General features: G+C 29.8%; 2 protein-coding genes and 1 pseudogene across 3 annotated transcripts; 2 read left to right on the top strand and 1 right to left on the bottom strand.

Moving 5' to 3' along the window:
- The first annotated feature begins 2,243 nt into the window (after nucleotides 1-2,243).
- On the top strand, nucleotides 2,244-5,362 carry LOC137823671 (zinc finger protein WIP2). The gene is made up of 2 exons (XM_068628897.2): nucleotides 2,244-2,969; nucleotides 4,739-5,362. Exons 1-2 carry the CDS (start codon nucleotides 2,376-2,378, stop codon nucleotides 5,174-5,176), a joined length of 1,032 nt encoding a protein of 343 aa, XP_068484998.1. The 5' UTR covers nucleotides 2,244-2,375; the 3' UTR covers nucleotides 5,177-5,362.
- A 2,564-nt stretch (nucleotides 5,363-7,926) lies between these two features.
- LOC137820027 (vestitone reductase-like) lies at nucleotides 7,927-10,266 on the top strand (annotated as a pseudogene). The gene is made up of 5 exons (XR_016517568.1): nucleotides 7,927-8,044; nucleotides 8,161-8,343; nucleotides 8,748-9,269; nucleotides 9,689-9,884; nucleotides 9,995-10,266. The product of XR_016517568.1 is annotated as a vestitone reductase-like (transcript).
- A 630-nt stretch (nucleotides 10,267-10,896) lies between these two features.
- LOC137820036 (uncharacterized) lies at nucleotides 10,897-11,814 on the bottom strand. Its single transcript, XM_090297532.1, has 2 exons — nucleotides 11,472-11,814; nucleotides 10,897-11,177 (listed from the first exon to the last, which is right to left on the bottom strand). The coding sequence occupies exons 1-2, from the start codon at nucleotides 11,668-11,670 to the stop codon at nucleotides 10,948-10,950; spliced, it is 429 nt and encodes a 142-aa protein (XP_090153658.1). The 5' UTR covers nucleotides 11,671-11,814; the 3' UTR covers nucleotides 10,897-10,947.
- Between the last annotated feature and the right edge of the window lie 611 nt (nucleotides 11,815-12,425).

Below are 12,425 nucleotides of genomic sequence, written 5' to 3'. Positions count from 1 at the left end.
TTTTATTTGTTTTCTCCATACCAAACACATTTTTTTTCTTGCATTCCTTGTTTTCATTTTTTCAGCCTGCTATTCTTAGTAAGTAGGTAATGTGTTTTCATGTTTGAAGGTTAGAAGAAGATGGACCATTCTTGAGTAGATTTGTGTGAGATTTGTTTTTTAGGTGAAGAATTTGTTTAGAAATTATTCTGTGAGCTTCCCGGTATACTAGAGATTGTTTTGTTTGTATTGTATTTTGTCCTGTTTTAACTAAAGATTGGTTATAAGGATTCTAATAGGATAATTGTTGAATTCTTTTGATGTGTCCTATTATTCATTTTCTTTCTTGAAGGTTGATTTGGTGGTTTGTAGAGTCTGATAGATGCTTTTATGTCAGAAGTTAAGTAGACTGACCTTGACCACTTTATAAAGGTTGAAACATTCCTAAAGTGTCTGTATAAGGAAACACTCATGTGTCTCATTTTATTTTATTTATTCTTTTTGTGATAAAAAAAATTCATCAAAACAAAGTTAATCAAATTTATATAATATTTTTCACATGTTAATAATTGTGAAATTGTTGCTATTTAGTGTGTTTACAAGCATGTAGATTTGCATCTCCATAGGTGGTGATTTGAGTGAGAGAAGGTATTGGTATTATACCAAAAAACAATCACGTGCATGAGAAAATGTAGCAAAGGCAGAATTAGAACAGATTTCGAAACTTTCAAAGGAAAATCAGACACCAAAACCAATAGTGTGCATTTGATATTTTGTTGACCCAAGAGGCAACAGAGGAAGAGAGAATGGTAGAATTAACATCATCATTATGTGTGCAAAATCAAACAATGCCTTCTAAACACACCAACCCAAACAAATGCTCATGTTACTTACTATTACGAGGGAGTGCTACCTATAAAACAAATGGCTTCATTTTCTAAACAAATATTTTTTTAACTTTTACATCAACTTATTATCATCTACCATACTTAGGATTCTTATCATCTTCAACTAATGTGATTTCATAATAATTCTTTATCATGATATAAATGTTTGAAGATATATGGTATAGATGTGTTGTAAATATAGTATGTTTATGGGTTGGAATACCCAAATAGCTTCATTTAATTAATTTATTATTTTTATTAAAAAACATAAACTTTATTTTAATTTTTGAAAAAAATATTTATTTATATTTTAAACTATTTATGAAGATTTTTAAAAAAAAAATAATAATCTCATATAATATATATGTATATATGGAAACATGTGGTTTACAAAATTTATTAAACATTTAGACAAACCATTAGTAAAACCGACATATATTTTACACTTATGAAGTGATAATTTAAAGAAAGTTAATTACTTATTTAACATTTATAATTGTAAATTTTATTTTTTTTTCTCTGTATTTATAAATCATTTATTTTATTCTCTATGCATATAATTTTAATGGAAAAATCTTCCAGAAGTCCAAAATTGATTATTGATAGAATTTGAAAATGACATGTTATTGAGTTAAAAAATGATAAAACATTATAATTCCTTTTATTCTTTACATTTTTAATTTTTTAATATGGGTTGCTTAAAATTGTAGAGGCTAATTAAAGAAGAAATATAGTGTGTATAAAAAGGAAAAATGATGATTTTGAAGTATAGAAAGTAAAAGGTAAAACACATACCAAACCAATTCAATAATAATTTTGTGGTATAGTTTAATTACGAGTAATGATATATTAACAATATAATTTTTTATACAACAACCTTATAATTTCTAATACTATTATTTTAATACTTTTTCATATCATTTAATTATAAATTTCATCTTTATTATGTATTTATATCTCAATTCATTACACCAAAATTTATATATAACAGGATTTTTAAAGCATCATATTTCATTAATGACAAGGATGCATTAGAAAAAGTGTTGAAAAGTGTCTTGTTTTTACAACATGGTTTGGTTTGATTTGATTGAATGGGGGTGAATGTTTGGTTAGAGTTAAAAATGGTAGCAATAGAAAGTTTGTGTGTGTTCTTCTTCTCCCTTTTGTGAACTCTTTTGTGTGTGTTTGTGTGTGTGTGTGGTGTTGTAACAAACACAAACTCTATCTCTCTTGGGAGACAAACTGCAAGTCTAATCTCTGACTCTACCTTTGCCTTTCCCTTTCGCCTTTAATTGCCTTGCAGGGGGTAATTTCTTGACTTTCCACACACTTTGGCTTTCTAATCCTTTTACCTTCATACTTACTTATATGCCTCTCAATTCAACCACATAACATCCACATTTCTCTCTCTCTTTCTCTCTCTCTCTCTCACACACACACACTCTCATGTATAGTCTTATATATCACCAAATTGTTCCTTAATTTCTCACACATCAAACATCATTCACCATGACAGATCCTAAGTCCAATTTGTTCCATGAATGGTTCAACTTCATGCTCCTCCACCCTCACTACCCTTCTTCTTCCTCCTCTTCTCAATCCTACCCTCTTCCCAATTACTCAAACAACAGATTTGGAATTCAATTACAAGGAGAATCATCTTCATCTTCATCTTCATATTCATATTCATATTCATATCCTCCTCCTCCTTCATCTCCTCCTCTCAGAGAGGCCCTTCCTCTCATCAACAAGATAAGCCTCACAGGTGAAAATGATGAAGCCTCACCATGTGTTGTGGAAGAGAAAGAAGAGGAGAAGAAGCATGAGAGTGGTGAAGATGGTGATCAAGAAACTGTGACTGTTGCCCTACACATAGGGCTTCCAAGAATGGATACTTCTTCTGATCTGGGGTCATCTAGGGTGTCCTCAACTTGTAGGGAAATGGGTGAGAAAGAGGAAGTGAACATAGTTTCTGAACACCCTTTGGAAAGATTGAACAAGGGTCAGTATTGGATTCCCACCCCTTCACAGATTCTCATTGGTCCTACACAGTTCCCATGTCCTGTGTGCTCAAAAACCTTCAACAGATACAATAATCTTCAGGTATGTTGTATAAAAACTTTGATGTTAAACATTGTCATGTAAATTTTCAGCTAAGTTAACACATCTAAACAACAAACAAAAACAATCATCTAACAACAGCAATCATGTGTTTTCACATATCTATTATTAAAATGGAAAAGAAAAAACAAATACAACTGTACTTTCATCATTTCTTTTACTATGTTCATCATAAAATGTCCTTGGTTTCTTTCCAATTTCTTCAATGATTTTTGAGATTGAATCAGATGAGATAGGCCCCTCCTTGTGTGGTTCATCATTTTTGTGTTCCTGTGTGCAGCCCTTTTGCATGGTCTTGTTTTGTTTTTTGTTCTTTGTTTCTGATGAACAACAACACTATTTGGTCTCGATCTCAGTACCTTAATTAATTTTTTGTTTTCTTTGAAAACTTGGAAACCTCTTTGCTTCTGCTTTTATGTCGCCTAGAACGTTGTGCTGCGCCAGACTGCAAAGTGCAAATGAATGGAAAGTAAAAACAAATTATTAATATCAATGCTTCTCTCAGGACTCAGATGTTCCTCGTCAAAAGCCTGTGAACTTACCACACCCTTTTCAAAGCACTGCAAAACAGTAAAAAAAAAAAAAATTAAAAAAATTGTTATTCATTCACTTGTTGTTATGAGTTCATTTCCTCATCACATGTCTTAATGAAGTGCCAGTCCCTCACACTCCTGATGTATAATTTAAGTATAATTAAGAAAACATATCTTGAAATCTGAATAAGTTATACAAAAGGGTACAAACTTTGAGTTAATTTTTTCTATCAATAAAAAATAAAATGAATAAAAAAAAATATTTCACATATTCCAATTCATATATAAAAGAATTAGTACTGATTTGTACTTTGAATTTAGGGTTTAGTACTTTTGAGTTAGTACTGATTTGTCATCTTATTCAGCAAAATTAGAAATGAATTAATAAGCCATGTTGCTTCTTCTTGCCTTTTAAATTTTGTAATTCCTTCAATTTCATGATATAATCACTAGATGGTTTCTATGATGAATTACTTTCCACAGATGAAACTGATTTTTTTTATCAGAATGCAAAAATAAATTAAAATCATATTTTTTGAGGTGTTTGAATCTTTATAAAAAATTAATCAATCCTCAAATTCATATATACATCTATGTATATGTTCACTAAAACCCAAATATTGTACATGCATGCACCTTAATTTCTCTTTCTGCAAACAAATTGGTTTAGAATTTGTTGCTGTATATGAAGTAAATGGAAGCAAATTAGAATCTTTAATTATAAATTTCACATGCCTAATCTAAGGTTCACACCAGAACACTATTTCATTCTGGAGCATATATACTCATTTTGTTATTTACATGCAAAAAACATTACTATTTTAAGTAAAGGCTCCTCTAACCCATGTATAAATAAACTATAAACACTTTTATATACCATTTAGAGTAGAAATTGTACTCTAAAGATATTAATAAACAAGAAACATTGGTTAATTTGAACAATAATTCTCAATACATACATCAATCTTTTGCATATTACTATGCAAATTGATATCTCAACTATACATCTATCATCTGCTACATACATCAATAAGATACATCAATCTTATGCAACTTGATATCTCAACTATACATCTATCATCTGCTACATACATCAATCTTATGCAACTTGATATCTCAACTATACATCTATCATCTGCTACATACATCAATCTTTTAATAGATTTATCATCTGCTATAACTGCTTTAGTTCTGTTTCATTAATGAGTTGATTTTCAGATGCATATGTGGGGACATGGATCTCAATACAGAAAGGGGCCTGATTCTCTGAAAGGAACACAACCAACAGCCATGTTAAGGCTTCCATGCTTTTGTTGTGCACCAGGTTGCAAGCACAACATTGACCACCCAAGAGCAAGGCCTCTGAAGGATTTCAGAACTCTTCAAACACATTACAAGAGAAAGCACGGCATAAAACCCTACATGTGCAGAAAGTGTGGCAAAGCATTTGCAGTGAAAGGTGATTGGAGAACACATGAGAAGAACTGTGGCAAAATATGGTATTGTTTATGTGGCTCTGATTTCAAACACAAAAGGTCCCTAAAAGACCATGTCAAGGCCTTTGGCTATGGCCATGGTGCTTTTGGCATTGATTGCTTGCAAGAAGAAGATGAAGCAGCTTCTGAAATTGAACATGATGGAGAAAATTCAACATGAAACTTAGAAAAACATATAAAAGGATGAACTGTTATATTCCTCAGTTTCACATACATGCTTGTAATAGACTGTGTAGTTGAATTGACCTATTTTTCATCTTTTCAGCTTCAGTTTTCCATAATTATGTGGGTTGCTACCTTCATTTTAATTAGCAGTATCTACTATTTTCATTATGATCCTCTCTCACTCCTTTTTTTCTTTATGGTGTGCCATGCTTAAACATAGTTAATACACCAATCTTCAGAATATACATATATATAAATCCACATTTTAGCTTTTAGCATCTAGGGTTTGTGTAGAATTCCAAATAACAAAAATCACCACGATAATGTAAAACTTTCTTGGAATATGTTTTTTCTTTTGTGTGTAAATTTGCATCTGATTTTACTGTAAAAAAAAATCATTTAATAAAAACTAATTTTAAAGATAAAAAATAGTTAGTTATTATATTGATTAAATTAGTTATTGTATTGATTAAATTAGATACTATATTAATTAAATTATATATTATTTTAGAAATTAAAAAAAAATGAGTTTCTAAATTAATTTCTATTATTGATAAATAATTTCTAATTTGATATTTAATTAGCTATCAAGATTTTTTCTACTAAATTTAGAATCTAAATAATTGGTAATTAAGTCATTGGTAGTTGATTAGATACCAATTTAAAAATTATTTATCAATAATAAAAACTAATTTAAAAATTAATAATTTTTTTAATTTTTAAAATAGTAACTAATTTAGTTAATATAACAATTAATTATTTTTAATCTCTAAAATTGATTTTTATTTAATAATTTTTTTAGTAGTGTATACACAATTTTTTCTGCTCTACTAAGATAGCTATTTTATGAATATTAGCACATTAAGAACTTGCAATAGCAGCATCAAGCCCAGGAAGAAGTTCTGATATAAGCATGGTTATTTTTTTCTGAGTATTAAGATGTATGGTTACATATATTGAAAAACCAACATCAGTTATGACAAAAATGAAAATATAATAGGTAACTAATTTTGATTCAACAATGTTATTAGTTTTGATGATATTACATCTAAATGTAGTTTGTTAATGGTGAAATAGAGGGAAGAAAAAAAAGTAAAAATGAGAGAAAATGCATGGTTTAGTAGAGACAAAATGTAGGAAAATGTTTTACATAAATTATGTGAAACATACCATAAAAGAGTTGTGCACAAAAGTGATCAAATAAGTGAAAGTTGTGTTGTAAACCTTCCATAAATGAATATGGTTACTTCCATTCCTTGTTTTAGGTTTATGTAACAACTTTTTGTTTCCTTATAATAATAATAATAAAGTTAGTAATAATAATTAAATATCCAATATCAATCAAAATAATAACAACATTCTTTAAAATCAAATAATATAAAAAATAATTTTTATTTTATTTCTCTTCTCCCAAACAACTTTTATTATTTCTATTATTTTCTTTACCTAACTACCTGCTTCTTTTTCTTATATTTCTTTTTTTTCTATCGAACACTCCCTAAATTTTATATCTAATTAAAATTATGTTAACTTGTTTGGGATTTTAGCTAACACTATTTTTTAGTTATTTTTAATGTTAATACTTTATATATATATATATATATATATATATTAAAAATTAGTACAATTGTTTAATAATAGAAATCACTTTAGATATGGATAATTTTTTAGTCTCTAAATTAGTATTTAATTTAATTAATATAGTAATTAGTTATTTTTTTCTAAATTTGGTTACCATTTATTAATTTTGTTGTATTGATTTTCTTTGTAGTGTTTTTTTTTTCATATAAGAAACTAAATTGAATGTGGTAAAAAATTATTAAGACTTCTTTCAGTCTTTAAAATATATTTAATTTTTTTGGTATTCTAAGTTGAAGTCCTTGGTAAATTAAAGTCTTGGTTAGTCAAAATTGTGTTTTAATGTGATTAATGTAAGAAATTATTAGGTTTTGTTTTATATAGAAATTGTAACATCCCTTAAATACTTTATTTTAATGTTATTAATTTTTATTAATAAAAAATTATTATTGAATATTATATCTTATTTATTTTGTGATTTTCAGTTTAAAAATATTGAAACATAATATAATAAATTAGTTCTCATTAATTGCATGGTTGTATAAAAAAATAATTTGGAAGTGATGTGGAAGAAAGTAAATGAATATATTGTTTAGATCTTATTAAAATATTGAAGTAATAGCTGAAAAAGCAAAATGACATAGGGCTTCTTTGCCTCTGAAAAGGGTTATTACATTAAAGTGTACCTTCTTTGGATTGAGTGTGTTCATGCATATATACGACAGTGTATAGTGTTTTTTCTTCTATAAGCAAAAGATTTCACTAAGAAAGATAACCAACTTTTTGCACACAATATGTACCAAAAAGTTAGTGACAAAAGCTGGAACAAGGTTTTTAAGGTGGTTATTGGAGGTTTTATATGGGTACATTGTATTCAAAAGAGTGGAGTGATTAGTATAAGGGTTGCATCATCCTTAAATAGAATATATTTATTTATTTTTATCAATAAAAAAAACTAAGTTAAAAAAAAGAAAAAAAAAAAGTCATACAATGGTTGAGATATTCTTCTTACTTTGTGTCAAATTATGACAAATATAAAATGTGTTCAATAGAGGTATGATGATGAATCTTATCTCTTAATAGAGATAAGATTTACTCTATATATTTTCTATTACATGACAAAGAAAAATGATTATAAATAGATTAGTGGGTTTTCTATTACATGATAAAGAAAAATGATTATAAATAGATTAGTGGGGTGGAAAGAAGAGAGAAGGATGAGAGAGAAAGAGAGAAATTAAGAGAGTTTTAATCAAATTAAGTACATTTTTATAAGAGAAATAAGGTATTTATTATTTATATTTATTTATTTTATTAATTCTTTGTCTCACACTTCATTCATTTTATCTATTTTATCTATTCTTTTTCTCACACTAACATAGTCATCAATCACTATGGTAGTGTTTATCAAGTAATTGCATATGAACCAACTGTGGTTAGATGAAGAGAAAAAGCATCAGAAAATGGAAGAAAGCAAAGGAAGAGTTTGTGTTACAGGAGGAACAGGTTTTATTGGTTCATGGTTAGTCAAGAGACTCCTTCAAGATGGTTATTCTGTCAACACAACTGTGAGACACAACTCAGGTAGCAAAAGCAACCCCATCTGTTTTCTATGAACATTTTCAGAATGAAAAAAAATGCTCTGAAACACTCTTTTGAATCTGCTTTTTAATATTGCTTGGAATTTGTTGAAGATCAGAATACTTGGTTGGTTTCATCTCATATCTTAACTGATCCTTTTATAGTTTTTATCAAACTTTAATCAAGAAAAGAGGGTGTATTTTTACTACTATTGCTATTCAATTTGTGCATTTAATTGGACCATATGGTTTTTTAGCTGAAAGTGTGGGGTTCTGTAACTTTTGTTTGTGTTTTACAAGATTCTTGCATCTGTAACATGTTCCAGTTTCATATTACCCCAACATGCACAAAGTTTTGTGATTAGTGAAAGCAAAATTTACAATATTGTTTACTTTGATATAAAGTAGAACACAGGAAAGATGTTAGCTTTCTTAAGAGCTTACCTGGAGCATCGCAGAGGCTTCAAATTCTGAGTGCTGATCTGAACAATCCAGAAAGTTTTGGTGCAGCCATTGAAGGGTGTAGTGGAGTTTTCCATGTTGCTACCCCAGTTGACTTTGAACTAAGAGAACCAGAAGAAGTAGTGACCAAAAGATCCATTGATGGAGCACTTGGTATTTTGAAGGCATGCCTCAATTCCAAGACTGTGAAAAGAGTTGTTTACACCTCTAGTGTCTCTGCTGTGATTTTCAATGGCAAAGAAGAAATGATGGATGAATGTTCTTGGAGCGATGTGGATTATCTCAGAGCTTCAAAACCATTTGGTTGGTCATATGCGGTTTCAAAGACTTTGACAGAAAAGACAGTGCTTGAATTTGGAGAACAGAATGAATTGGATGTTGTGACACTAACTCCCACTTTTGTTTTTGGACCCTTCATTTGTTCAAAGCTTCCTAGCTCAGTCCATGCTACACTGAATTTTGCTTTTGGTATGTGACAGCAATTTTAATTGTCATGACTTCAAAACTGAAACACAATACTAAAGATGCCATAAACAATTCAACATTGAACAGAAATCAAGCTCAAAGACAATATGTAAACACCTGATCAAGATAACTTTAACATGGGAACTTGTCAATTTCATCAAAAGAAATGTTTACTAGTTGTTAATGTCAGATGCTAAAGTTGTATTATTTGTAATATCGAGATACTTATGTTTTTTCTCAGATCTTTTTTCTCAAGTCATACTTTGTTTTTTTCTTTTACTTTGACTAGTGACTTAATCCTTTGGTTTATATGAGATTGGTTACATGATGTATTTTTGTCGGGTAGCACTAGAGTTGATGTGTGAGGTTTGATATTCTGTATAAAGGTTTGACCATTCTTGAAGTGATTCATATTTATGTAGGCAGGAAAGGACCGTTTGGTTTGATACTTGAGACGCCAATGGTGCATGTGGAGGATGTGGCTAGAGCACATATATTTCTGCTGGAACAGTCTAATGCAAAAGGGAGGTATAATTGTTCACAATGCTTGGTGACTTATGAAAGGATGTCTGAACTTGTTTATGCCAAATACCCAAAAGTTCAACCACCAAACTTAGAGTGAGTTCTTGCTTTTAAAGTGGTTACACACTTGTCATTCATTCCTCATTTGAGTACACAAGTTTTCTTTGATCTCACTGCAATGAGTATTTGGTAATTTCTTCTTGTAGCTCGTTGAAACAAGTTGAAGGTATCAAGATACGAGATTTATGTTCAAAGAAGCTAATAGATGCAGGATTCGTGTTCAACTATGGAGTAGAGAAAATGATTGATGATGCAATTGAATGCTGCCAAGAAAAGGGTTACCTGTAAGGTAGTTGCATTGTGTAGCTTTTTGTTTTTGTATAATAGGGTGCTTATCCATGTAATGAGACAACATCATAAGTAGTTGTTTAAGCTAATAATCATCAATCCTAAAAGAGCCTCAAAATCTGTTTTTATAGCCTTGAATATAGTTACACCGGGGTGTGAAGTGAATTGAATACAAATTCAACTGAGAAAAAAACAGAACAAATATAGAAACAAAGGAAATTCCATTATTTGTGAAACTAACTCATAAAATTGGTTATACTACATATATTACATATATTGTACCATACATAGCCAGCATGACCAAAACCTTTAGTACAACTTGGAAAATTAAGTCGAATCATCACTTAAGTTGATTGATTAGGCATAATTTAAGTATACGGAATCCTTCCTTAATATTAAGATTGACTCGATAATTCGTATCAAATCATACCCACCAACACATATAAATACATGTTCCAAAACAAAGCAAATGAACAAGGTAAATATACGCATTTAGTAGTATTTATTATTCTCAACCACCGAATACCAAACACTGACTCAAGTGTCGGAAAACCTTTTATAAATGTTTCTCCTTGATCAAAGACCGACGACCAAGAACTATTAAAGACCGACGACCAAGAACTATTAAAAACCGACACCTCGAAGACCGAAGAATATACACACCATAGCGACTCAAGGACAAATATTAATTTCACAAGTTTGTCTCTTAACCTGCTTGTCTAATTATTGGTATTAGATCTGATAGGAACCAAAACAAGAATTGTAGTAACAAAGAAAAAGGATGTATCATTCAAAATTAGAAGTGTGGTAGCTAATACAAGGTAAAACCATCATCATAGGAAACATGGCAGCCACGTCTACAAGGTGGGGCATTCTCATCATACTCGGCACAGCAACTCCATCTTTTCTTCCAATTGGCACGGCCAGTGTTTGGTCTGTTATTCATCTCATTCCATTTGTACACAATTACTCCAGATTTTTCACTCCAATCCCCATCAATTCCTTGGTGTGGTGGAGCCAATGAAAATAGACCTTTATCTCCTACAACATTACACAGGTAATAATGATTATGTTAAATCTATGATAATTCTAGAACACAACATGGATGGTATAATAACTGTCCGATAGCGGGTGATCGGATAAACTCAACAAACAATCGCTAAAATAGACTCGAAAAATGGCTTTATACCATATTAAGAAGTGAACTTTAAGCCTAACTCAATCTCATAAAACCGGCTTATGAGATGAGGTTTGCATCCACTTATAAAGAATGAAATGTATGAATCTCTAATCGATGTAGGATCTTTAACAGAAAGTGATTTAGATGTTACATACCATTGGTGTGGCCATGGAAGGAGCAAGAAAGAGGAGAATTATCTTGATCTGAGTAAAGGGTGTTGCATCTCAGACACCTTTTATTTGTTTGAACATGGGATGTGCCTGCTTTATTCTGAGACTGTGAGCAGCACTTGAGCTGAAATGATGGCTTGCAAAAAAGTGGGCTTTGAGAGAAACTGAGAGAGAAAAATACCATTCAGATTCACCCTTTTGATTTTTCGTGGCAAAAGTAAGAAATGAAAGAGGGAAGTAACCAGTGGCAGAAAGTGTGTTCTTCTTAAGAGTTCAGAAATATTCTGTTTCTGATAGCAAAGAATGATGATAATGTTGGATTGTTGTCATTGCCACTTGCAACAGAAAACGACATGAGATGCCAAATATCCCAAAGTTTATATCACTGAAATAATAACATTTAAGATAAAATATTTATTTTCCCTCTGCAATATGTAAAATTTACTTCAATTCTAATTTTAAAACAGAGTTCTATAAATAGTTCTGATAACTATTTTTTTAAAATATTTAAATAAAGCATTACAAAAGTAGTGGGACAACAAATTTTTTTAGATGAACTAAAATTACACTTAAGCAACAAAAATTTCTTCTAAAATTTATGTACTTTTATAATTACTCTATAATTTTTAATATATTTTAATATGACTTTCAATAAAACTTTATCTTTTTTTTTCTTGGAGGTTGATAAGTAGCATATTGCAAACGAGAGATAATTTGATCAAGATAAACATTGTATTGAACTCTGCTCATATGTATTGCTCTTTCTGCTACCATCATGTATTTTTCTTCAAGAGACAAAGGGCAATTTTTTGAAAATTTTTCTTACAACTCAACTAGCAAGCTACATAATTAAGTAATTAAACTTATTCTTAGTTAAAAAATTATCTAGAACCATTATAATAAAATAAATTTTTTAGACAAAAATAACAACGTCAATCA

Source organism: Phaseolus vulgaris, chromosome 11, assembly GCF_051622355.1.
Source record: "Phaseolus vulgaris cultivar YP4 chromosome 11, ASM5162235v1, whole genome shotgun sequence".
Classification (NCBI taxonomy): domain Eukaryota; kingdom Viridiplantae; phylum Streptophyta; class Magnoliopsida; order Fabales; family Fabaceae; genus Phaseolus; species Phaseolus vulgaris.
Note: the sequence above shows the minus strand (reverse complement) of the source record. Positions and strands in the feature narration are given on the sequence as shown.

What these genes read in the sequence shown, in the direction of transcription:
- LOC137820036 (XM_090297532.1), bottom strand. Translation starts at nt 11,670, where the DNA reads ATGGTATTTTTCTCTCTCAGTTTCTCTCAAAGCCCACTTTTTTGCAAG. An exon ending in CTTCCATGGCCACACCAATG is followed by an intron (nt 11,178 to 11,471) that starts GTATGTAACATC and finishes GTAATGTTGTAG; the next exon opens with GAGATAAAGGTCTATTTTCA.
- LOC137823671 (XM_068628897.2), top strand. Translation starts at nt 2,376, where the DNA reads ATGACAGATCCTAAGTCCAATTTGTTCCATGAATGGTTCAACTTCATG. An exon ending in ACAGATACAATAATCTTCAG is followed by an intron (nt 2,970 to 4,738) that starts GTATGTTGTATA and finishes GTTGATTTTCAG; the next exon opens with ATGCATATGTGGGGACATGG.